The sequence below is a fragment of the Acipenser ruthenus genome, chromosome 27 (genome assembly GCF_902713425.1).
Source record: "Acipenser ruthenus chromosome 27, fAciRut3.2 maternal haplotype, whole genome shotgun sequence".
NCBI classification, from domain to species: domain Eukaryota; kingdom Metazoa; phylum Chordata; class Actinopteri; order Acipenseriformes; family Acipenseridae; genus Acipenser; species Acipenser ruthenus.
Window position 1 is genome coordinate 19,857,747 of NC_081215.1, and position 27,548 is coordinate 19,885,294.

Genomic DNA, 27,548 nt, shown 5'->3' on the forward strand with positions numbered 1-27,548 from the left:
TATGAAATGACTTTAAAATCCTCAGCTGGGCCATTTCAATTAGTGATGCTCTTTTTGGTCGCTGAACATGTGTTGGCTGTATGAAAATCACTGGCTTGATATTATTGTTATTATTTGAAAAAGGCATACACTAAGCAACACAGAAAACCCATGATGCTTCATCTGACTTTTCAAGGGAAACAGGAGTTCAGAAGAAGAAGAAGACGATTATTTTTTCAGAAAGTTTTATGATAAACTCTTCTATAAAAATGAATAAGTTCTGTGTTATTATACGTGACTTCCATGTTATATATGTTGTAAATAGCGCAAGGGTCCTGATGGTGAAGAATGAATTAATAAACACAAACAATACCCAAGGGAACAAGCTGTTCTGCACCTTTTGAATGTGCTGGCATAGGCTGATGGGTACTGGAAAACAAATGGTAAGCTTGTACCTTTCTAATGGTGTGGGCAGAACCCTCAACAATTCAGATTTCGACTGGAACTACTTGTGTTTCATTTGAGAAGGATTAAAGCTACAGCAGCCCAAACAGTGTGCTGTAGATGGGCGTTCAACTGCAGCTCCACTGATCTTCCTTAGATGTGGGCTTCAAACGTTGTGGGTCAGGCAAGATACTGTGGTCTTCAGTTCAAAGCCTCTGGTGACCCACTGCTGTGATAGTAATACACGAGAATAGGCCATTAGGACAGACATTAATTAAGGCATCTACAACTTTATTTTTCTTGTCAATGAAAAGGCCTTGGTGTTTTGCATGTTCAGAGAATCCATTGCCCATGATTCATGCATAGGTAGATTGTAAAGTTAACAGCCACCCGTTTACATGGTTTGACTTGTCTTATAGTTATATACTTTGGAGTGTTTGTTCTTCCCATGGTGAATATTAAACATAACCGTTCTATTTATAGCCAATGTTTGGCGCTCCTGTCGACTTTCTGAACTCTCTCCTATAGGAGAACCTACAGGTGACTAACAGGAACTGCTCACTAAGTGGAATAATGAATAGTATTAGGTTTCAATTAAATCAAGCTTTCCAGAGGTGCAGGTGCTCTACAATGTACTGACACATTTCAAGTAGCTGCACCACTTCACCCATGCATATGAACAAGCGCATTTGCATATTAAAGAGCTGAAAATTATTTAACTGAAGCAAAAGTCTTTTAGAAATGATGGAGGTTATTAAAACTGTTGACAAGAAAGAAGGTAATTGCCTGAAAATGAGAGATGACGTCCTGTTGTACACAGAGAATGTTGTTTTTGTTGTATGGTGCAGTATTGCCTGGGTGTATAACCTATTACATTTAGATTGCTCCAATGCAATTAGACTCCTTTTTGTCCTTACTTCAATAAGGCTGTGATTATGAAGGCTTGAGGAACACTTGGCATATTGAATATCTGTTGTTTCTGTAACTACTGCTGGAATGACAAACACATTTTGTGTTCCGTTTCTTTTTCTATTTTGTGTTATTATTCTGTGATTAAAATATTCATGAGACACCACATTGATGGTTGGATAAACTGTCACTTACACTACATCTTGTGCTCAGTTTGTTATAATGTTTGATCATTTGACAATACTTTTGCTCATAAATTAATAATGATACAGTATATGAACTCATTGTGGAGCGGAAACTTGGATTCCTAAAGATAATAACATCTTAAGCTGTTGTTGCAAAGTATTTTTTTGCCGAACAGTATTATTTTTATTGTTATTTTTTTAAATAAAATTAGATCTGTGATTACTGTGCCTTGTGTGTATGTGTATATATATATATATATATATATATATATATATATATATATATATATATATATATATATATATATATATACTGCAACTTAACAAGTTTACTAGGAACACTAGGAACAGTACTTTTATACTGATGGAAGTACTCAAAATTATGCAAGAAGTAAAAACAAAATAATGTTTTATTTTAGTAAATATCTGTCGATGTTATTCCTTCAGTTTGATCACTGTGAATGGTTTTACACGGTAACAGTTTGTAATAAAAAAACACATTTGTATGTTAAATGTCAGTTAGCCATTGATTTGACCATTAACTGGTTCTCTTGAGAATTCTTGTTTGATTTAATGATTCCATGGGTAAGAGCGTGTTCCAAATTTGTCCAGCAAGTGATTTATAGAGGCCTGACTTGACATTAGAATATATCATAGTCCTGGATGATATATCATAGTGGGCACTGATTGTTTGTTTAATATATATATCTCTATCTATCTCAGTTTCTTCAGAAGCTATGTGTGACTGACTAGTAGTTGGTCGAGACTTAATGATGGTAACCATTGAGTTACTGCTATATCTACTGGACCAATCGATGACAGCTAAAGTGGACAATGTAGAGAAATTTTTTCTAACACTCAAATTTGAAATCACAGTTAGTAACAATTCGTCTATGAAAACCGCAATCTTTAAGAGCCTACAATCGCCATGTAGCACCATGTGGAGTTTTTAAACTTGGGAGGCATGGTTGCTCTGCACACAGGGCTCATTGCAAAAATATTGGTTGACCAGCCCTTGTTAGGGAGTTTTCCCACTGTATCAGATTAGTCAGGAAAATCTAAATAAAAGATGCCGGTTTAGTCCTTTTGAACAATTGTAAAGGGATTTACTGTATCTATGCTTTTAAAGCTCTATATAAATTGGACCATTAAAAGTATAGTTCTTTACTTTGTTTGGTAAATCTGTTTTTTTTTTTTTTCATCCAGGTTACAAAACAGCTGTGTAACATAATAGCAATACCAATACATACGATTTGTTTTCCTTCTGACAAAAAACTTACAAAAAGTAAGTTGAGTACTACAGTACCGTATATGGCTTTACAGATTTCAGATGAAACCATTTCTATTCTGTAGGCTTTAACCTCTGAACATGGAACACATATATTAATGATATATATTTTTTCAGTTATACATTAGATTTAGAGCTCAGGATACCAAGAAGTCCATGAAAGTACAGCTATGACACACACAGTAAATTACATTTCATGCACCTCATAAACTTGTCCATATTCGAGCCCTGGCTGTTTTCTTACATGGTCCTTCTTGGGATTCTAAATCTTTTTAGATAATTAATGGTTGCAGCAGAAAGGTTTTGACCAGCGTGAGAGTCTTGTTCCTGTTGTAGGGGGATTACAATAGCACACGAAAGTCTTCAGTGTCCCTGGCAGATGTGTTGGCGGTCTGCCAGTGGGCGGAGCTTAAAGTGACTGCTTTCAATTGCAGCACGAGGATGGTTTGGTAACCGCTTGAGAAAAAGAAAATGTTTAAGGCTGCTGCAAGGAAACCTTGTCAAAGGAAAATGACCCTGCATGATATATCGTTTGGGTCAAAAAAACAATACTGTGACCATGGACATTTTATTGTTTAATTTAAACAGAAAATCCTGTCACATTTATTTTAGCGCACTCTAAGAATGGTTATCAAAAAAAAAAAAAGATATTCTGCCAACCACTGGTAGTGATAATAAAAATGTGCAAGATAGAGCCACAATTGTACCAATGTTCCATGCTGTTCCTACAGAATAAGTGGATAGAGTATTTACATGTATTTTTGTAGGTTTAGGTCATGGTACTATTTGAAGGAAAGTGGTTTGTTTTTTCTGTTCATTTCAGTAATGATGCACTGTTTATTAGTGGCATGACGCTTTCATGTTGGTTCAGCCAGTTTTTAATATTATGGCAGCTCAGAAAAGTATAGCTAGGCTCATGAAAAAAATAAAAACATCAATGATATTATAATGCACTATTTCTCAAGACTTAACATTTATTGGTACAGTTATAATAATGACTTAGTACCCCACCATTTTATGTATCTACCGTAGGGACCATCATATTGGATATCTTCAGCACACACTTATGCACAATTACACAGTGCTGTTGTGTTGGTGGTAGCAACTGACCAGTCTTTTGTTTTCATGTTAGTACATGCTACAAAAAGAGCTGCTAAGTATTTACTGATCTTATTGTGTTTTGGTTTTTGTCACTTTAAATGGGCAGGTCAGTTAACTAGAAATATAATTTGTTACCAGAACAGATCAGTGAGAGTTCAAGATTATGTGTTTTTTTTTTTTTTTTTTTTTTTTTTGTTCAGCCAAGAGTTACCGGAATGGATTTAAAAACACTTTTGAGGAGCAGTTGTTGCAAAAATTTCCACTTGGAACAAGGTAATGCATGACATGTATATCATAATCTGTTTCTGGCTAATATCCCAGTTGTGTGCCAATTTTGTCTGCCAGTTAAATGCAAAAGTAGACATGATACAGTTTTAAATCATATCTTTCTTCAGGCAAATTCATCTTCATTTAATTTTGATGTGATTTTATTAGGATGTTTTGGCGTGCACCTGCCTAATTTTAAAGAATGTGGTTAGTGCTGTCTTGGTGCTGCATGCTGCTTTAAACTGTATTTTTTCTTTTGTCCAGGTTATTAACTAGCTGATGGGAACACACTTCCGTTCTAGCGTTATTTTATTATGTGTAACCAGTAGTACATTTCATCTGTGGGGAGTGGGCAGGGGGAATCTTTGAAAAATGGATGCTTTTATTTGCTAAAAATATCAATACAAACAAATACCAGCGACGATGCTTGCCTAGGCCTTACTTGAAAGTGAATACGGGAAATCTTTGATTTTTTAGAAGAATGGCTTGTTCAACTGGGAAGGTTGTTGTGAGCGCTGGCACAGTTATCGAGAGACAATACTGAACATGGAGGTATAGCTTTATTGCGGTTGGTGTACAACATTTGGTTTTGGCACAAGGTAAAGCCAGGTGATGAAATCTGCATTGATACACCAAAGAATGGAATAGGGAATGGTCATTACCCCTGGAATTCACTTTGCATCCTGTTCATGTTACAATTAAGAGTTTCCAATCAACTTTTGCCAGGTTCAGAACAGAGACTGAAATTTGGCCCTGTAAGAACATTATTTGGATTAGGTAATGATGTAATGTGGTTTTGTATTGCTTCAAAGACTGTCTTGTGTTTTAGTTGTAAATGCATCTCTTCAAAATGTATTTACATGTACAGTCTGTACATTTAGGCAGTTGACCATTGTATATCGTTGTTCGGACTGTACATTGTACAAAATCTGTATTAAGGCCTGTCATGTTGTTTTAAAAATTATACATAGAGTACAGAGACCACTAGATACCATTCTTGTAAGGGTCACTCAATTGCAGATTATTCATTTGCAATGGTAATTTCAAGTTATTTAAAAAAGAAAACATTTTGAACATTTATTTTTTATTTCTGAACAGTGAATACAGCTGTCGCTGCTGAAGTGATAGTTTGCCAAGTCCAGTTTCCTTTGCTTTCCAGTGTCAAGGAAAGTCTGTCACAGGGGTTCCAGAAGTTGCTAGATTCCCAGCTGAGCCTTGAGTTCACAGTGCCCGTGCTCCACAGTGTCCTAGAAAGGGCTGCTTGGTATACCACTAAGACCTTGGGAAAATGTAAATAAAAAAAAGAGATATGAGCTATTGTTTTCATTCCATTCTCATCCTAGTTTGAAGTGGTTTCTTAATTTGTATCTGAGAGCCTGACATTCTTTCTTGTGAACTTTAAATTATGTTAACCCTTTCAGATGGTGAGGACTGTTATACCAAAAGTTATATTTTAATGCGGCAACTAGGAGTTTTTCTCTTAAAACATGTAAATAGTTATTATGACAGCAGCTAATGGATATATCTCTGAGCTGTCAGAGTTTGTTCTGGCATACAGTGATAGTTAGAGTCAGTAGAAACACATTTCTGGGTGAAAACATTTAAATAAAATATATAGTTTTGCTTAATTAATTTATTGAAAATTCAAATGTTGCCTAGAATGCTTAGAAAGCTTAAAATAGAATGTTACATGTTTATGGACAGTATTTTATTTTCATTCCAAGGTTAACTAACCTTGCATTACTTTTCAAAATAAATTCTGGTGCCATTTTAGGTTAACTGCAACAATTATCATAACTTCGTAATGCCACCTATCACTGTCAAGTCTTCAATGTAATTGAAGAATTTTTAGAATTTTTAGTTTTACCGGAGTAAACAAACCAATATTTTCGTAAATATGTAATATTTTTACAAATCATTAATGACACTTTAAACAGTTCTTTTTATAAGAATTTGCATTTGTGAAGTTGAATCATTTTCAACCGTACATAAACATACTTTTTTTTAACAAGCCAGCTGACTCATTAACTGGGTGTTTGTTTTAGGCAACTGCTTACTAGTTTAATGAAGAAATATATAGAAAAGCACCATTGAAGGTAAGGAGCGGTAGGAGTTTAGATGTTATTTATTCATTAGGGTTATAGAATGCATTATAATGGAGATGGTTTACTTTTTTCAATGCATTTCTTTCAAAGGGATGAAAATGATCATGCCTGATTTTATTTTTGTGATAGTTTTAGGTAGAGAAGGGTCTTAGAGGGTTAATTATTTGAAGACATTGTTTTGCTTGGGAAGGCAATGCTTTCTTTGCATTGGTTGGCACACAATACATTTTTCCTCTGTTTTAAAAAAAAAAAAGGTTTTGGAGGAGTGTAAAAAAAAAAAAAAAAAAAAAAATTAGGAGCAGGACAGAGATTGGCCACTCCCACAGGGGAGTGGGAGCAGAATTGAAGCTGGCACAGGATTATCTAAAACAGTTGGTGCATTCCTTAATGATCAAGTGCTTGAGAAGCTCAGCTCTGTCTCACGAAGCATCTGTGTTGATGTTTATATCGGTGCCCCACTGTATGGGAAAGTCATTCTTTGACCAGAGCGCAATTCCACGGATTTAATCCTTCCCCTGTTGCTTTTCTTTTAACAGTGTGCTGGTGTAAATGTGGAAATATTTGTCCATTTAAAGGGAGTAAACCTGTCTGGGAGGACAGCTCTTTCAGGAAGGTCATGAGAAGATTTTGTTTTCTCTTAGGGGTGACCGGCTGAAAGCTGCGTGTCTGTTTTATTCATATCAATGTTTTAATTTTTAACCAAACAGTCAAAAAAGATTACTTGTGGACCATCTGGGTCAAGTGTAGCCTTTTGTCAGGTACTGGAGGAGTAATACGGTGTTTTCTACACATTTAAATACAGAACAATTTATTATTATTATTATTATTATTATTATTATTATTATTATTATTATTATTATTATTATTATTATTATTATCATCACAGTTTTGGTAGACAACCTTAGTATTCTCAGGCGACAGACTTAGATAAAGAAGTTTGTGTGATATAAGTTTATACCAGTATTTCTATTTAGGAATATCCAATGGTTAGCTCAAGGTGGACACTAACTGAAAAGCACAACAGGAACTAAAGCTGCCAGGCAATGAGGCTTCCATACAAAACCAGCAAGAATGACTAGCAGACCTGTGGATTAGTTTATGAACTGAGCAGGATTCAGGTCTGTTGACTGTCAAGTTGGGACTGCCCTGTGATGGGTTGTGAGGTGTGTGCCAGATTTAAGTTGTTTTTTTCCCTTTACCTCACAGCCAGGATTTCTACCAGATCTTTTGATTAAATATTGGCAAACTCCTCTCCTCGTAGAACAGAAACGACTGGGGAGGCGAAATCTCACATGAGATGTCAGCTTCCAGTTCTTTTGATGGCACTCCTTAGAACACACTTGAAAACATTGAACCACTCAGCACTTATGTTGCTACACTTTGTATCCCACCCTCTTTGATTTTGTTTTATGAAGCTGGTGGGGTAGTAAGTGTAGAGAAGAAAGGTCACAGTTAAGGCAATGATTTGCGTTTGGAAAACATATACAATCATTATATCCCTACTATTGAAGACACTAGACTGAATTTAACAATGCTGAAGAAGTTCACACCATTTACAGTAAAATTATACACTTCAGGCTGCCCCCATCCCTCCCCCCTCATACTTGAGAGCTGTCAGATTTATTTATCAAATCAATGTAAATATTCATCTTCTTGATTTCCGTTTGAATTAGGTGCAGCTGTAGCTCAGAGTTTTTTTTCTTTTCTTTGCTAAGTGCTTACAGTAAATCTTGTTGCTTGTTTCTTTTATGCTAGTAAGTGTTTAGCTGTCATTTCAAGAAAACCACATCCTAAGGCTGTAAATATAATCTGAGAATATTCAGAATAGCACTGTGGGGCTCACTTATTCACATATATTGTGTGCGTAAAAATACATTGAAAGCTGATCAGTAGAGGCTTTTTAAATTTCCTCTTAACAGCATGCCAGCAGTTTTATAGAACTGGAAGCCTGCCTTTTGAAAAAAAAAATATATAAATACAATGCCATTTTTCTTCAGACACTACTGTACATTGTCTACTAAAATTGAATAATAAAATGTAATTGTGTAGATTTTTTATAGTTATACTTTCAACTTCATTATGCAGATGAGAATGAAACATGACTGTAGGTGGACAAGATACTGGTAGATGGATATGGTGTTAGACAGATACAATAAATAGACATCAGATTTTGATATAGTCAGAAAATACGTTTGACATGTGCACCTACTGATTTGTATTTGTACTTTTCAGCTCACTAGAACAGTGGGGTAAGCATTGTAATTTTTTATTTCATCTTGTTCTAAGGTAGCCATGTTTTTTTCTTATTGTGGTTTTTGTGAAGCAACATGAATCAACTGTGTTGGAGACAGTGGTAACACTGGGGAGATGGCAGACAGTTTTTTCAGACTTGTGGGCCTTTTAACCACTGTGGTACCTTGTTTTCTCTTATTGCTTGATGTCATATGTATTAAGATTGAATATTTGGGGGCTTAAATAGCCACTGGAATTGTGGAATAGTACTGTAAACTATCCACAGTTTCTTGGCAGCCAATCATAAGTGCTTTTAAAAGAACTACAAATTCCACTGCTTTTTAAAACAGGTTTTCAGTATTATGTGTAAGATGAGGCATTTAGATTGATCTATTTTAGATTTTGTCTGTTTCTATACGGAATGGTGTCAATAAATGACAACATTGTTTTCACAGCATAGACATTTTAAAAGATATCACATAATAACTTCCTTCAATGCCAGGCCTCTGCTTCGGTTCTTGCGAAGGTCATCACATATTTGTTCAGCCCTGGCCAGAATCATACTGTTGTGCAGAGAGCCCGTGAGAGTGCCGAAAAAGCTATGTTTGATGGGAACAGCCTGACCCCCATTTGGAGCAAAGCACTTGAGGACCCAGCATGCAATGGTTAGCAACATGTTCTTTATCACCGACCTCACAACAGAACACCGGATTCCAGCCATTCCTTGGCTGATTAATTATCCCATGGACAAATGTTAATTGTTTTCATCAATGCTCCCTGCTCACACAGAAACCTATTTCATCTCTTACCTTGCGCTCAGTTTTTATGCCGCTTTGTAGTCCAGCTTATCTCTGCTCAACCACTTCTGATCGACCTCTATGAGGTTATCAAGGTAGATAGTCTTCTGCTCCTTTGAATAAGAAAAAAAAAACACAGATGTGAGGGTGGAGAAGCAGAGCAGGCACACTTTAGCTCTTTGAAATGATCTATTTCTTTAAAGGAATGAATGGCCTGCCAGTGTCCTTCAGTTACAACTGAAACTATCTCTCTGCTAGAATAATACAAATGAAAAAATGGCACTCTGTGACTTTATCCTGTTTTAACGGGTTGAGTTTTTGGCTCACGTTGTGATGATTGAAGGTTTTATGTCGCTTCTAATTACTATAGACAGTGCAATGCTTTTCTATCGAGTGTTCCATAAATAGGTGAGAGAAACTGATTCCATCAATTTCTAAATGTACCGTTTACAAATACTTGTTTAATGTAATATGGTATAAATGGACCCCAGGCACTGTTATAAATAACTTTAGTAGATTTAAAACTTTTGGCAACTAGTTTTCTTTTTAAACCTCCAGTGTGGGAAATTTCCCAAGGCTGGAATATATAATAGTGAATATACAGTCAATCTAAATGTTAGTTGAACCATTTTAAACCAGTTACTAGTACATGTGATTTTGTTTTGCCAGCCAGGGTTATTTACTGTAGGTCCTGAGTGGAGGAGGGCTTCATTTCAAAGAATTAAAGTTGTCCTATTCAATATCATTCAAACAATTGGGTTCATGATTTGTAGCAAAAGTTAGACTTTGCAGGTATACATTTCTAAGCGTAAAAGATTCTGCAGACCAATGTAATTAATGCCATTAAATGTATAAAGTTAGGTAAACATTTGTAATTATAGCATTCTCATTTGACTAATGATTGCTACTTTACTTAAACTTTGAATGATATCCTGCAGCTAGTAATTTAGTACAACAAGATAGGGCTTTCATATGGTGGATTGTTTACACATGTACTCCACAGAACCATGCCTTGTTCCAAAAGAAGAAATAAGCCTCATAAATCAATCACTGTGCTCGCGATTCAACCCATGTTTTGCAGTAAAAATGAATTTGGGTATAATTACTGGGATATGAACAGAATGCATCCAATCTTCCTTTGAGAAGCCTGTGGAATGTAGGGGGCTAAACATGGCGGCGATTCATGAGTGTATTTGTTTGCCCTGATAGCGTTTTAAACAAAATTGTTTCTTTTCCTTCTAGAATCTTCTTGCATGGATAAACTTCTTTCCAAAGACTGGAAAGAGAAAATGGAAAGACTTAACACAAGTGAACTTCTTGGTGAAATCAAAGGTAGGATTTCTAGTTGTGTTATGAAAGAATGTAAAATGAAGACACGTCTTTATTATTCTCCTGCCAGGTTTAGGGGTTGAATTAGTGTGACTAAAACAGCTGTCCCACATTCTGCCACATTTTGTCACATCTGTAGCAGTAATGATATAATTTATTGCATTTATTTATTTATTTTTTTGGGGTGGGTGGGGATGGGGAGGGGGGTTAATATACAGTATAGTCATTCTGTCTTTTAAGAATTTCTGAGTGGTGCTATTCGAGGAAGAACAGTCTTTTAAGCCAAAGCAATGGATCAAGTTTTAGTATAAATCTGTCTTTACTGTAAGAGAAGGTGGTTTCTGCAAAGTTTGTCTGTTTCACAGGCCTGTCCAAAGCACAGGCTGTTACTGAGAGCTGTTTACTATCAGTGGGAAGGCGTTGTACCAATCCAAGATAACCTGAGAGCACCCTTTCACACCCTGGAGAGGTGCCGTTGTGTTCTTAAACTGGCAGTGTTATTCAGGGAACAGCATCGCTGGGCAGAGATCCAGCTGAGCAGTTACTGCATTTTCATATGATCTCAATTTATGAGCGGTTATGCTGTCGTATGGTTAAATAACTGTTATTTTATTTCCAGGATCTGTAGGGAAGATTGCTTTCCAAATAAACGAATATCACTGCAATTGTTAAGCAATTTAATACGTAATTGTCACTCAGCTTAAAAAGTGCTAATGTTTAAAATCTTTGGCCTCTCAGGGTTTTCATGTATGATACATTGTACAGCGTGATACCAGATTCTCCACCAGTCATTGCATATTACAAAGAAATGAGCAATACAATTCTAGAGGATTGTCATTTCCTTAAATCTACATACATTTTCTTTAACTATCGTATCTATCTGTTACGATACACCTTGTATTTACTTGTGCTTCACTGATTTAAGAAATCCGCTTTTATTTTATTTTTTTATTAGATATGATTTTTATTAGTGGTAGATTTCTCTACAGAAAAATATAGCTTAACAGTATGTGAATTTAGTGGACAAGACCTTAGTCAACTCAATAAATAATATGGTAACAAACACAGGTTTCATCTACTCCAGTTTAAATGGCAAAACAAATGCTGCTGTACATCAAAGCCTGTTTGGTGACCATATTTTAAATGAGGTTTCTTTTCAAAGCAAGATCACTAAAGGCTTCTTCATTTAATAAAGTACAGTTGTACGAGGGTGGTGTCGATAACAATACAGGTACAAACAATAAAGAAAAAAAGTACATTGGCTGTGTTGTTGATTTCCAAGGAAACCGACTGTGTATTAGAAGTTACAAATGTAAATAGTTATCATATCAAACTTGCAGTCCAAGGGTTTTAATTAGCATACCATTTCATAAGGCTGTAGACATTTCAAAGCTTTCCTTTCTGTTCTCCTTTACAAACACATCTTTCTCTTCTTTTGAAGTCTGCCTGATGTAAATGCTAGCAATTAAAAAGCAGCTCAGGGTTGGAGACACAAGGTCTTCTTAATTTAAAAAAAGAAAAAATAAAGCAGAAAACACTGTATGATTAAGAGCTAAAAGTGTTATGATAAATCATAATCTGCATTCATTGTGAGGTTAAAATCAATACAAAGGCCAAACACGTCTGTAGGATGAAATGAATGGAGGACCCTGTAAGATAAAGGGTGTTATCTACATTAAAAAACTAAAATCAGCAACTGTACCTACTGACAATCAACAATATCTGAAGTCCAAGGCATTGCTATATTTTTTTCTTTTGTAGTACTATTATATCAGTACAAAAGATTGCCTTTGATGTTCAAAGATAATTGTAATGAAACATGAAATTCTGATCAGTTTTTTATGTTGTAGTGTCTCTTTGAATCAGTGACATATAATTAGGACTTCTGTTTTTCGTTTTTTTTATTAATTTAATTTTTTTCTGGTGCTTTTTCAATTTTTTTGTACATTGTTTTTTTCGGGGGGGGGGCTTTTTATATACTGTGTGAAATGATTGTTTTTGGTTACTTTTCAAAATGCTTGGGCGTTTATTCCTGTCACCAATAGTAGTAACTCGACAGTACTTGCACACTTAGTTGTACCTTCCTTTCTTTGCTGTCTTCCACATTCTTCTGGGGTTTTTGTGTGTCTAAGCATTTTTTTACATTTCACCACAATTTGCAATTCTGTTTTAAATTCTCACTATCTAACTGTAATATAGCTTTAAATCCTGCGAACAAGCCTTCTACTGTAATTGTAAACTCGTTTCAAATCTCGCAAGTGGAGTCTCCAATAGAAATGTAGATTTTGCTGCCACTCAGTAGTTGGGGTGGGTTTAAAATATTCCGAACGAATCAAGGATAGATACGAGTCAGGAAGGGAGGGACATTCCCAACTGCACGGAAAGGTGTTTTTTTGTAGTATTTTTTTTTTAATGGGAAAGGGGTGAAGTCAATGTGAATTGAGTAACCATTTCCGGTTTTTTTTTCCAGTGTCTTCCGGTGTTTATTTGGCTATACACTGATTTATTTATTTTTGTATCGGGTGGGAGGATCGTTTTTTATCGGTTAAAACCGAAAATCAAAAGCCCAACAGATAATAAAGACCTCATTGTTGTTTTTTAATTCAGCTTCTTTGCATATTTTACACTTTGGTTAACCAATCAGTAGTGGTTGGTCTGTTGTTGCTGTGTGGAGGTGTGTGGGTCATGGCTGTTGACATTTTAGGAAACGGTAATACAGCCATTGTCTCAGCTGGAAAACATTTTTAGTCATGATTTTTTCCCTTTCTTTGAGATGCTTTCAGTTTATGATACAAAACATTTTTTTCTCAATGAGTAATTAGTGACTGGATGTTGAATTAGCAATCCTTTCTGATTTACAATGCCTGGTCATTACGTGGTGTTTGACTGAATATAAAGAAATACAAATTGTTGTTGGCTGTAATACAACTTAACTCAAGCATAACCCAATTACAGGTCACAACATCTGAAGCATACATTCAGAACCTTTTCTATATAAGAGTGAAGAATAAAAAACCCTGCTGGTATTTTCATAGTCCAGAGTAACAGAAACTAGATAGATAATTGCAGTAAACAACCAACTTGGAGGAGTGATAATTAATTGTATTGTGGTAGATAGATTTCTTTGTCAGCACTGTATGTTTAACAGAAAGGGTTAACACAGAAATGTAAATCACGCTTGTTTTGAAGTGTCATATTAGCGCGCCTTGGCACATAGTGCTCAGATACCAATTACACAGGTAACTGTGTGTTTTCATACCTGAATCGGACTGTCAGTCACAGAGAAACGGTGAATCAGGAGATGAGATCTCGTATACAAAACCACATCGACTCAATCTGGAGCTTCTCCAAGCCACAGAAAAAGCATGAGCAGGGAGCAGACACAAGACAAGGCTGCAGTCTTAAATCTTGCTTAATTACTGGCTCTCGATTGGTAAACTGTTTTTAATAATGTTCAAAATGTTGTTATATTGCCAGGTTTCTCATGGCAGCTGTATTGCAGGTACTTTCTACATTTTTACATAAACCCGTGAAAACATGTTGAAAAATCATTAATAACCATACTCATTTTATTATTAGTAGTACTGTAGTTGAAATGGATGATATAATCTGAGAATATCATTTGATATAATCTGTATGTAAGGTGTGTCAGTCAGAAAAATAGTTTACACAATGTGATCTGTACATTTTAATGTAATCTAAAAGCAGCTTTTGGAGTATAGACCCTCCAGTGTTGCAATGCGGTTTCCATTGAACACAGTCATTCATTGGCCTTGAGGGACATTGAGTTCCTTTTACTTTTTCTCTGAAAGGGCTTTTTAAAATTCAGCAGTCATATTTCAGTATTCTTAATCTTAAAAATGGTTGGCATTTCCTGAATTAAAAATGTGTGGTTCCTAAATTGAAACACACAAACTGTATATAGTGTTGGTTTAATAAAGATTCTCAGCCCCTGTACATTACAAAATCATTCCTTCTTAGAGAAGAATAATCGATTATTTAACATGTTCAACATGACGGTTCTAAAGTGTGTCTTGAATGCCCTGTAGCAATCTGATAACTGCAAGCTTCTTTACTGTCAAACCCTGGCAGGGATTCATTCGAGATTGATTTGATGTTACTGGTACCTGGGCTTCATTTTAAGCCAAGACAGAGTGTGGACAGTACAGTATATTGACTGAGCTGCGATTGTAAAGACAGCTGGGCTCAGTTGAAAACATGATTATTTAATTTAAAAAAAATGTTTTTTTAATTGGTAAATTGGTAAAAGAATGACCTAAATGCTAAAAATACTCTCTCTATTTTTTTAGTTGACTGTTGATACCACAAAAACAGTCTGAGTCCGCGTTGTTTATTTTTTCTTTTTTGACATTGCTCTGAATTATTTTAATGACATTTCAAGATCAGATGTATTCTGAGCACACTGACTAGCAGATACACATACAGTGGGGCTGTCATAATCACTGCCAAGGGTAATGGGGGGGAAAAGGAGGAGGACTTATTTCAAACTGCTCCTTGCCGGTGTCACACAAGGGTGTGAGTTTGTCAGTGCGGACACAGATCTCTATATGTTGAAAAACAATGTTTGTCGTCTTTCGAAGAAACTGCATTGGCTTCACATTATTGCACGTTCTGCTAAGAGTTTCATTGCTGCGTGTGATTTTATATTACTGTTAGTCGCTATTAATATTAGGTGACGTGTAAAGGTTATATTTTTAAACTTCTGACGCTGTACTATGTGTCATCTAGCAATTCAGAAAAGGTAAAAAGAATCTTGAAAAAATAAAGCATGTATAAAAATACTTGGGAGCTGGAATGGCAGTATTTGCAAAAATGCCTCCCAGCTTCTTTTTAAAGCTCTACAGAATAAGCATTTACAGAGTTGAATATGCAAACTCTCAACAGCATTAACATATGCAAATGCAACTAATTGCATGTAATTGCTTTAAAATGCATTACAGTGGTTGTTTGGGAAATTGTGAGTGATCTTTCCAAGTCTTTATTAGCATTAGCTTAATGCTTTTCTTTTCTTTTGCCCTTTTTTAAAAAACATTTTATGAAACTAACCACATAGGTTATCTTACACTTTAATTTGAGCATTTAAAGGATTCATATGATTGCATGCTGTCTTATGACGTGTTGATGAGGCCATGCTTAGGCTTGGTAGTGATGTTTTATTTGGAAGCTTAAAGCAGCTTGTATCATGCTAGCAGCATTAGTAGGCAGCTAGATTATAAAGGACTAGAAGACTTACATAAAATATATAAAGAATATTTTAGGTGCCAACATGATACTGTATGTACAATTGAATATACCACATTATTATTATTATTATTATTATTATTATTATTATTATGTCCTACCTTTTGAACAAGACATTAAAAAGCATCTATAACTGCATTTAAACACAACCAATGGAAGTATCAAATTGTGGTTAAAATGAATTCATATTTTTATAATGGCCTTACATGATTTATTACACTGTACTGCCTGTTATCCTTATTAATAATCCTCTATTGATGTTTTAACTTTATGGTTTTAAGCTGTGGTTTTTTGTGGTTTGTTCACATGAAGAAAAATAGAAAATAAGTTATTATGTCGCTATTTGTTTTAATTACCACTGTGGTTTTTGTGCAGGTGAGGGACACACGGAAAGGAAGGACATTTGCATGTGTGTTCAACAGTATTCTTTTTCTAGTTCAATCTTTGAAAATAATAAGTTAAATTCATGGAAGTCCAAGGCTGTACATTGTTAGCTGCCATTTGGCTATATCTTTTAAACTCATGCCTGTGGTTTAGTGTGTAATTAGGAAGGAACACTCTTAAGAAATCATAGCAGAGGGAGGAGTTTAAGAGATTAGATAGCCCTTTTCATTTTTTTTTCTATTGATTTGATTTAAAAGTACAACAAAATGTTGTTATTTAAGACAATAAGGTGTATTTAAAGGATCTAAACCTCTGTATTAACGCTGCTGGGGTTTTGTGATTTATTGACCCCTGATTAACATCACTAGATACATTAAAGCACATTGGAAATGAGGTCCACGAAAGAGCATGTTTATACGTTTTAGGAAGGCAGTATAAATATGTGCTGTTCAGATCATTAAAGTTGATCCCCATGATTTTACAATCTTATTGAGTAAAAACTTGTAACAGCAGAGTTACATTTAATATATGTTTCAAATGTGCTCCGGTTTTAAAAGATACAGAAAGAAAAACTTAAGAAATTCTAAACATTGGTAACATTCCATTTGCAGCTTGTCAGCACATGAGCCAAGCAGCACAGCATAGAACTGAGGGCAGACACATATCACTGTGCTGTTGCAATTAGACAATTCTTAATGGCGTCATGTACGTTGTTTATAGTGCTGCCTCCTGCATTGCCAACGCACCCCATAGTATTCATTTAACAAAATAAATATGTGAATCTCTTTTCAGATATAAGATGATATATGCCACAAAATCAATATTGCATGTCATTTTCCACTTTGACAGTAAAATAAATAGTCTAAATAAAATAAAATGTTTTTTTTTTTTAATTATGAGAATATATCATGGGCATTTCTTGAGATTAATACATATATTTATATAAAAGCTAATATAACAAAAGTACTGTAGCAAACATATTTCAAAAGTATCCAAACTGGTGTGCCATTGACAAAGTTAATATTTCTTTTGGAATTCCACGTTTTTTTTTTCTCATCTGTAAACAGGGAAAAACTGTATTTTAATAGAGATTTATTGTCCATTGTGTTAAAAAAATAAAAAATAAATAAACAGCTATTTCCCACTAGGGATTAAAAAGTGAGACCTCACTTTCCGTTTTCATTTCTCCCATTTTCAGAAGACCAGCCCAGGCTCTTTGCACGCTAGGCATGCCAGCTATGTCACAGTCTGCGTCCGGGCACAAGTGAGCACAATCGCAGCATTTATAAAACTCTTAATTTACTTAGGATGGGGTAGCAGCATATGGGAGCATCAACAATAGCCAACTGATGCAGAAACAAAGAAATTCCAGTGTTATTGCGTTAAAAAAGTCATTCAGAACTTAGTCATAATGGTTCAGCTGTCCTAACCAGAGGCCTGTAAGATAATGGAGTGCTTTGTGATTCTTCTTTTTTTATATATATATACTTAAGTCTTTTATCTTCATTATTCACTTGGGACACTTCAAAGTAGCAAGCTGGCTTTTTTTCTGCCTAGTGCTGGACTTGAAACTCAAATTAGAAGCTATGTATGTTGTTTGTCACAAAGTGGCTTTTGTCTCTGCAGACCTAAGGCCTGATTGTTGATTTTTTTCCCTGGTTCTGTTCCTGTTTATTTATTTTTATTTTTCTGTTTGGCTTTTTACTGCCCTACTTTGTGGCATTTAAAAGCAGACAATTTAGCAAATGCTAAACACTGAACTGTTCTTCTGATGTGGAGACATCACAGTGCATCTGATGTGCGGAAAGGGAGGCAGAATGGTTAGACTGGGCGACCTCTGGACAGCAAAGATCAAACAGGCTCCACTTTTAACCTGCCATTGTGTTGTTGCTTTCTCTTAAGTTCATGAAATGTAAAAAATAAAAAAATGACATGTATAAACTGTTTACTACATCTGGTATGCACTTCCCATTTCAAACACACACGATCCAAATAGATTCCTTTACCAGGAGAGATGTGTCCAATTTTACTAAAAGGCAATATATAAAGTGGTAGCCATTTTGTTCCCTGAGAACATTTTATTTGTTGTTGGCAGGTGTGTTGTTATGTTATTCTGTATCTGCTATCTGTTATTCAATAGTGTGAGAAAGGGCAAGTGCAAAATTTGGGCTCAGTGGTGCAAAATATAGGCTTTTACTTAAGCAAAATTAATTCAGTGTTTCACCAGCAAAGCTTCATTCAATGGGAAATACAGTTTTGTGGTATGCTTTTATACAGTGGGTGACTGATTTGCTCAGAGAAGGTCCAGACTTTTGTGCATAAATCAAACAGGTTTCCTTCACTCCAAGTTCTCTTTCAACACCCCCCCCCCCTCCCCCTTTTACATTGCACACACACACACATTGTAACACTTATGAGTCTAAGCGGTAACAATATAGATGGTATATTAAAAATAAATTCCCAGACCGCAGATTTCCAGTTACAGACTTACAGATCAAGAGCCAGTAGCCTACTGTTTGTTTTGTTGGTGCCCAGCCTGAAAACATATTGAAATAATGAATGGAACTTAATAAGGTGTATGACCATTTTTATTCTCACACAGTTATTATACTTTCAGTTATTATTTGTTCATGTCTTCATTTGCTGGGGGGAGATGGGGCAGTAGCGGTCTCTGGTGTGTTTCTGAAGTTTAACAGTACATGTTTGCTGGGACTTTGTATTGACACTGCAAACTTATTGAAACAAATTATAAAACCACAATGGAAAACTGTTAGCCACCTGGCAGTTAGTGTATTGTGTATACTTTAAATGATCAGTCGTAGACTTTGTTAAATAAAGACCAAGGGATACCTGTCCCTCCCTAGATGAGAATCTCAGGAGGAGCATGATGAGAGAAATATGTCAAGATACTTAAATCATCAGATTCTGTTTCTTTGTGCTGCTGTATCACACTGCTGTCTCTCCTCCTTTGGCCCTGGTCACAGCATTATCATTTTTCAGCAGGTCTTGTGGGATTGCTTAATCTAAGAAGCTAAAACCCATATTTGCTAAAGAAGCCTGGGCCCATATCCGCAAACCTCCCTTGGTTATACAACCCATGTACTCGTCGATTTAAAACACCAAGTGGGTGCAGCTGATAAATGTTTGGCAAGCTACTACAGGCAAGCGTCATAGTTAGGGTATTTTGAATAAATATTTACAGTCCAGACAAAATACATTTTATTGAGCCTCTGGTTGTTTTCAATTTGTTTAACAACTTGGAAGCTCACACCTCTTATTGCAACCCTTTTACTGTTGCTTTCTTTTAAGCATTTATTTGTAACTTGTTTATTTTATTACCAGAAATCAAGTTGATTTCTTCACCCTAAATGCACAAATATTTTACCTGTGTTAAATTTAGAGGGAATTATCCAATAATGTGTTCAGAATAATAAGGGGCTCTTTAAATCAGAAAGCCAGCCTGTTATTGCTTCTTATAGGGGGCAGGCAGGATCTCCACAACACACTGGAACATCAAAACAATGAGCTCTCTGTTAATATTCTGTTAGTGTTTGTGCAGCCCAGCACTCCCCAAACCAAGGCCCCAGGGTTAGACCTTGCAGGTTTTTCATTGTGGCCCTTGATCAGTTGAGTTGGTTTATTGTGCAGCGTTTTCTGCAGCAACAGGATTTTCAGGAGTGGTGGGAGTACCGTGAGTTTATTTCTTTTTATAATGTTGTTTCAGCTTTTAGAGGGGGAAGGGGGGGTAATATGACATTTGTGGCATTGTCCATTGCTGCTACCTTAGTCAGTCCTGTGTTGCTTTTAAAAATGACTGCTTCACAAACTGGTTAATAAAAAAACAAAGATCAAATTGGCTTTCCCCAAGCTCCTTTGGCTTAAAATGATTTATTCTTTTATCTAGTTTTTTTTTTAGTTACATACCTGGCATTACATATAGACATGGTAATATCTTTATGATTAGTTGTTTTATTTTTACTCAGGATTTTGAACTGTCTTGTTCAAAGGAGGTGATTATACAATTAATTTGATTGTTTTGAAAACAAGTTTTACCTTGTACTGTATTTAATTTACTAGGGATAGTATTTTTTTTAGATGCATAATCACATAAGCCTTCACAGAGGAGACTTTTGCAGTTCATTTTGAATGTATCTTTTGTGACCAGAGGAAAAAAGAAAAAAAAAGAATTTCAATTTATTTTCAGCTTCACTTATAATAACCCCATGATCTTGCCATTGTAAACTATGAAGAAATATGTACTGAATTACTGTAACAACATCCTTAACAAACACTGTAACAAAAAAAATCTGTGTAATTCTAGAATTCAGAAGCTTTGTTGAAATCAGCCAATCAGAATTCCATTTGGCAGGTAGAGTTAGCTCTGCTTTGTACTGGCAAGGCAGCACACCCAGTAAGTGTGCATAAGAATGACAGTTTGGAAGACCTTCCTCCAACTCTGCAGCCCTTTTGCGAATATTGATTCTGGTTATTTGTGATGGCTGCAAGTTACCAGAGGTTTATAAATACGTCCCTTCATTGCAGAGCCAAAGGTTAATAAAATCGGTTGCAAATGAATCAATTTTACAGATAAGCTATTCACAACAAGTGTAGTATGGTGAATAAAAACTCAATTCAGTCCTAGGAAACCACATGCAGCACCAGTGAATAGCTGCTTTTAGGTGCCTTTTTTTAGGAGGATAAATGGAGAATTGCAGCACTCTTCCATTGCAGCAGCCCCGGCTGCCAGTAAATCGCTCTGAATGGGTCTGGAGGTTGACAGGCCCTATTAAGACAAACTGCCTTCCTCATCGGGGAGATAAAATAAATCAGGTGTTTAGTCAAATTAAAATACTTGATCTGGAGCGGGCCCCAGGGAGCCCTGAGAGAAACTCAAGACAGATGTGGCTTGAGGATATAGAAGACACCCAGGAAAAAATGTAACACTGGCTGTGCAATTGGCTAGAGGCCAAACTTACAGTTCAGCCTCTTGTGCAAATATGACTGTGTGAGATTTGTAAAAACACACGGAGAGGCGGGTATATCTGAATGTGAGTTACAATTTTGCAATTATGTTAGCTGTGTAAAGTTAATTGGAGGATCACTTACCATTGATTTACAGAAGGCCATGTTTGAATGGCTGATTGCTGTGGTGGTAATCCAAATAACTTTTTGTATTTAATTGGAAAAGACAGGACCTTGTGCTTAGCTAGAATACTGTAGAGACAGCTTGTTCAATTTCAAGGCTTTGCGTTCTGCCTCAAAGGTGAGGTGCCTTGTTAACTCTTTTTTCCAAGATGTTTTTCAGAGTATAAATATAGTCATGTATATGCAATATATTTTTATTATGCATCTAGGTGTAAATCTCTCGAACAAGGATTGAAATCTGTCATTGAAAAGAACCACATGACACATTAGCTTAATATCACAAGGAACGAGTGTAAAAACGATGACATTGTAATGATGGGAATGTTTGCCGTATGGAGGAGATGTTTCCACATTATCCTTCGTGGTCTGTCACTAATTTGCCACCTACGGCTAACTATGACAGATCCCTTATTTACTGAGAACAATTCAGAGCCTTATTCACTGTTAGAAAAAACTGTGAGTCTCACTAAAGAAAGTGACAATGCAACCTCACAATGTTAATCAAGTCATTTTACAGACACGGTTCTGTGCCAAGTTTTCCAAAAGTATGTACAACGAGTCTGAACCACTGGTACTGCTACAAGTTTGAATAGTCCTATTTTATGAATATCTGGATTGTTTTGCAGGAATTGATGTCCAGATTTATTTGATTTACCTTTTTTTTTCTTTCAAACATTGTGCAGCGAGAGATGATCCTACAGGGATTTCCTTAATTATTAACTTGGTTTTACAGCAGGTCCTTCGAAAGTCTCAAGACTGAGTAAACACAGTTCGAGTAGCCTGTACCTGCAGCATCAGTACCTACAGTAAAGTTGCCTTGCCTATCCAACTACTACAGTAGTTGTCAGTAAGGGCCTGCACTGGATTATGATTTTTCAATTCTCCTTCATGCATTACTTTTACCTTAGCCACCAACCTTCTTTCAACCTGTGATTTTGGATTAGGGATTGATTGTCTTTTTTGGCCAAAGGTTTGTTTAAACGCACGCTTTACAGGTGCACTGTACTTGTAGGAGTATATGAACATTTTCAGATGGAAAAGTAAGGGCTAGCTTCCAAACTTCTAAATCTTCTAAACGGTTCAGTTCTCAAATTAAAAATGGAAAGATTTCTAGACAAAGTTGTTTTGGTTTTAGCCTAAATGGATCTCAAAATCAAAATAAAAACTGAAAAAAAGAAACAACTCATGGCTTTAGTTAGAATTGATCAACAGAAGTCACAAAAAGTATGTTATAGAAGTCCAGGTCCAGCAGAAATATAACTATTTGTGGCTTGTACTTAACTGGGATATCAGCCGCTTAAGATGTCACCAATCAGTAAGAAGAGCTCCTGTAGGGCATTTTTCTTTCTGTACTGCAGCCTTTCAAGTTTTTACATTGATAACACTTCATAGTAGAATACCTTTTTTGCTCTAGGCAATAGAGGACTGTGTGTGTGTGTGTGGTTTTTTTTTCTCTTCGTTTTGTTTTCTAAATGCTAACCAATATCTTTAGATTTCTTAAAGACAAATTCAGCGCTGTTTCAGTTAGCTTTTGTGGATGTTTCAGATTTAAGTGGGTTGGTCTCCAAGGAGGAAATACAGACAGACAGCTGTGTGTCCTGACAAAAAAAAAAAAAATAATAATCTGCAGTCGTGTATCTTGCATGCTACAAGCATTAGTAATATAGTGTTGTGGTAACTGGGATGACATCCATTCCATTGATAATTATTGTTTTTCAATAGAATCTGATACTTTTAGGAACGGTAAATTAGAAGCAGATTTCCTCCAACTTTTCAGGGATCTATTATGTTTATAGACAACAGTAACCAACACTTAAAAAAAAAAAAAAACATCATTTGTGTGAAGAACAGAATCTGGTGCAGTACCTCACTGCCTTACTTCAGCATGATTCCAAACCACAAATATGTCCATATAAAAAATAATGCCACCAGCGTTGTGAGCATTAAAAGAACATGGCTGGGTTGTTCTTCTATAGTAATATGAATCAACATTATAGTATTATTGACACTGGAATGGCATGTTTATCTTATATATATTTTGAGTACAATAATAACCACATTTTAATTCAATGTAAATATACTTAGGCATGTATTATCTCATAACTCCACACTTAAAGGGGGCAAAAAATAAATCAAAAGTATTAGAGTTGGTATAGAAATCAAATGGTCAGGACAGATGGACAGTTTTTTGATTCTCTGAGAGTCTCCTTACAAGGGAAGTTACTGCCTATGTGATTTCCAAAATCTGAAGTCTGTAATGCTTTGATCGTTCATCTAACAAGGGACCAGTCTCCATAGGCTTAACATCATCTCCTTGTTACTTGTACCCCTTGGTTATCCAATATTACCCAGGGTACTAGAAATGAATGAATGTCCCAGTAAAGCCTTCCATTTAGGATAATATCATCTGTTTAATATGACCATGCAGAAGTTAAATTACCTGAATATCATGACCACAATTTACTACACCTTTAGAAGTCGGTGATTCAAAGTTACTGTGGGTCTGTGTGTGGCTGTGTTCGGAAACCTAACGGCACGTTGTACCCTCTGTCCTCTCAGGTACCCCTGAAAGCCTTGCAGAGAAGGAACGGCAGCTCTCCACCATGATCACCCAGCTGATAAGTCTGCGGGAGCAGCTCCTGGCTGCCCACGATGAGCAGAAGAAGCTGGCAGCCTCGCAGATTGAGAAACAACGACAGCAAATGGAGCTCGCCAGACAACAGCAAGAACAAGTGAGTTTCCAATCACAGGGCTTGCACCGTTTACTAGGGTTCCAGGTTAGCTGCCTTAGTGCACTTGATGCTTTGTGTGCATGTGCGTAATCAAAATGTTTTTAACTTGCAACTTCTCTGCTATACTGAACCATTGTTAACAATAATGGAAAATTAACAGTGACTTATAATGTGTACTTGTTTTTACTTTAGAGAGCTGAAATATATCCTTTGTGTGATGCTTGCTTTTATTTCTAAAATATACTTTATTTATATAGTTTGCATTTCTGTAACATACAATTATACTGTAATTTAATTTAATTACATACAGGACTTTGCTTCTAAAGATGTTTAGAAAAGTGTGCATGGAAGAGGCTTGGTGCTTTATTAGCATTTTCTTACAAATAAAGGCGTTAATTCAATTATGTGTCTAATTCTGATTACATGGCTTTGACAGATATTAAAAATAAGTCATGTAATTGACCTTTATTATAAGGTCGTCTGAAATATCTACAAGCAGTTATTAAATGTAGTCATATATTATTGCAATCCACTTCTTGTTAAAAAAACATATATAACACCAGAGGTCAGTGGTATGAAGAGATGGGGGAGTGTATTTGTACCAGGCACAAAAACCCTTCATACAAAGAATTACAAAATGAGTGGTGTATCAGTGTGGTTTAGATGAAATCCAAATTTTTGGGTAATTAGTTTTAATTGATGCCACAAAAGAGGGAAAAAAACAACATTTCAAATAATTGCATTCTTTGGTGTTGAAATTCTAAAAGGAATTTTATTTTACGAGTGCATTAGTTGGAGCATTTGACTAAAAAAAAAAACAAAAAAAAAAAAAAACTATTCTTCTAGCAAATTAGGATTCCGACACACAGTAAGAATGAATTAAATGAGTACAGATTGTCAGATTAACTTCAGATAAGATTTCCGTTTAAGTGCCAAAGAAAAAAAGAAAAAGATCCTCAACCCAAATGTTTTTCTAACTCTTATGCAAATTACAGTTTAATAATTTAAAAGCACAGCTATTCAGCCTGAGCAGTCCGAGCAAGAGGAAATCAAACTTGCTTTACATAGCTCAAATTAATGTGCACTTTTAAAGAATATGACATTATTAGTGGAATTATCTATTCAGTTAAGCTGTGTTTTATAGGGGAAGTAGCATATTGTATGCTTAGATGATTTTAATGAATGCTGATTGCTGATATTTAATGTGCCTTAATATTTGCCCACATGTAAGAGTATAGACTTAGCTCTTAATGGAAAAGAAGATGGAAGAACATTGTAAAAAAAATCTGAAGTTAGAATGTCATTTAGCCATCCAGACACGACATAGTAATTAACTGTTGACACTTGTGAATAAGCTAGCACAAATTAATCTTGACACATTTGCAGACGAGTGATATCTTACAGTGAACACTTTGTAATTATATTTGAAAATGAAAATTAAATGACACTTAAAACTAGGTTGTCATGCTCAGTGAAGCGAGGTTGTAGTTAGAAGGACTGGTGAAATAAAAACCCTAGAACTTGAGCCACCCGGTGCTTCTGTGCCATTCATCTGTGCATTAGAGCCGGATGACAGCAGAGTGCTGTGTGCGAGGACTCCGACTGCTAGCTTCCTGAGCACTTTTACTATGTGCAATTTGAAAACTGATTATCGTTGAATTCTGTTTTTGCATTAGGACTATGGAACAAAAAATATATATTTAGCTTTTTCCAAAAAACAAAACAAAATTGCAGATGTTATTTGGTGTGTTTATGAATTGACCTTATAAGGTAGTACAGATAGCAGTTGTTTTGTTTAATATGATGTTTTTCTTAAAGGCCTGTTAGTGAAAATGTAGTTTCTAACTCACTTATATAATCTGCATTTTAGATATACAGTATTTAATGTTCTTTTAATTTATATTTACCCTTATTTTCTAATGTTATTTATTTCTTAGAATTGGAGAAATAGTTGCAGCTGTGTTTCTGTGCACATTCATCTTTCTTTCTTTCTTTCTTTCTTTCTTTCTTTCTTTCTTTCTTTCTTTCTTTCTTTCCTTTCGTTCTTTCTTTCACAGACAGCTCTGGCAAAAAATGAAATAAATAGGGATGATTTCCAATTACTGTATCATATTATTGTTTCGCTCTCTGCACAGAATATCTGGGACTAACTAATTACTTAAACACTTTGCAACCTATGTAAATGATTTAATTTTCCTAATAATACACACAAGGGTGGCAGAATTGGCTCCTTTGAGCAATTTAATAATATAGCATAGAAAAGCTATGCTTTTTTTCTTCTATTTCTTGTAGAGAATATTTCTAACTGGGGGTTAATAGCCTTTAATGTGACTGGGTGACTGGGTTTTGTACGGTGCTTGTAAGGTGTTGTTCACTACTACTTTATATAGAGTTTGATGCAGAAAAGTATTTTGCCTGTACAGTTTTAACCCTAGCCCCAGGCTTTCTAAAATAGCAGATCGGCCTCTGGCCAGATTTGCTGATGCATTGCAGGCACTTCTGAAAAAGTGTGAACCCAGTCATAGAAACGGTGTCTGATTACGAATGTTATAATAAGCTACAACTGTGTTTCATAGTCAGACACAATATATATAAATATGCTGTATGCTAAAAAGGATTAAAAAGGCTTATTTTCAGTGTGTATTTATAGGATTTTAATTTTATGTGGGGTTTTTATTTCTTCTTTTAATACTGACAGACAAACCAGGCTCATTAAAAATATCCTGACTGTTTCAATTCGGTTGTTTTTAAAACAGTGTTTTCTGAATTCTTGACAGATTGCAAGACAACAACAGCAACTACTGCAGCAGCAGCATAAAATCAACCTTTTACAGCAGCAGATTCAGGTCAGTCTGTGCGTCTTCTCATCAAAGCAGCCATCTATCAGAATCAATTAAATAAACCAGTAAAAACAGCTATTTGTGATTTTTAATATTTCATACATTTATACATTGAGTGTCAGGGTGTGTGGCACTGGATCTTGTTTAAGTTATTTTCAATTATGATCCAAATGTTCCTTCTCCAAATCTCTGTTACTATATTTCTAGGTTAACTTTACAGTACCCAGTATAGACTTATATGCCAGAACCCTAGTTCTTAGTTCTTAAGTTATACAAATTGTATTTGGCAGCAGGACAGATGTTTTAACCTGTTTGTCACTAGAACGTGAAAACTAAGTTATCTGCTTCAGTAGGGACCAAAATTGTTACCTGTGTGCATTTAATGGAAAAGTTCAGTAGCCTGGACTAATTGGATTACAGTAGTCACAATCTGCAGCTCATAGTTGATGCTATTAGAAGGTTTTCTGGTGTCTCCAGTGTTGTGGAGAATGGTAAGGGCTGATTTGGGACTGCCCATGATCAGTCCAAATTGGTATAGAAATCAAATGG

At 35.5% G+C, this 27,548-nt stretch overlaps 1 protein-coding gene across 13 annotated transcripts in view; it reads left to right on the forward strand.

Annotated features, from left to right (window-relative positions):
- Nucleotides 1-27,548, forward strand: part of LOC117432189 (transcription factor SOX-6-like) — a 182,245-nt gene that overhangs the window by 92,632 nt on the left and 62,065 nt on the right. For all 13 annotated transcript variants that reach the window (XM_059001812.1, XM_059001818.1, XM_059001813.1 and 10 more), the window contains 3 exons: nt 10,550-10,639; nt 23,987-24,159; nt 26,937-27,005. In XM_059001812.1, coding sequence (XP_058857795.1) covers nt 10,550-10,639; nt 23,987-24,159; nt 26,937-27,005 — 332 coding nt within the window. The remainder of the gene's footprint in view (nt 1-10,549; nt 10,640-23,986; nt 24,160-26,936; nt 27,006-27,548) is intronic.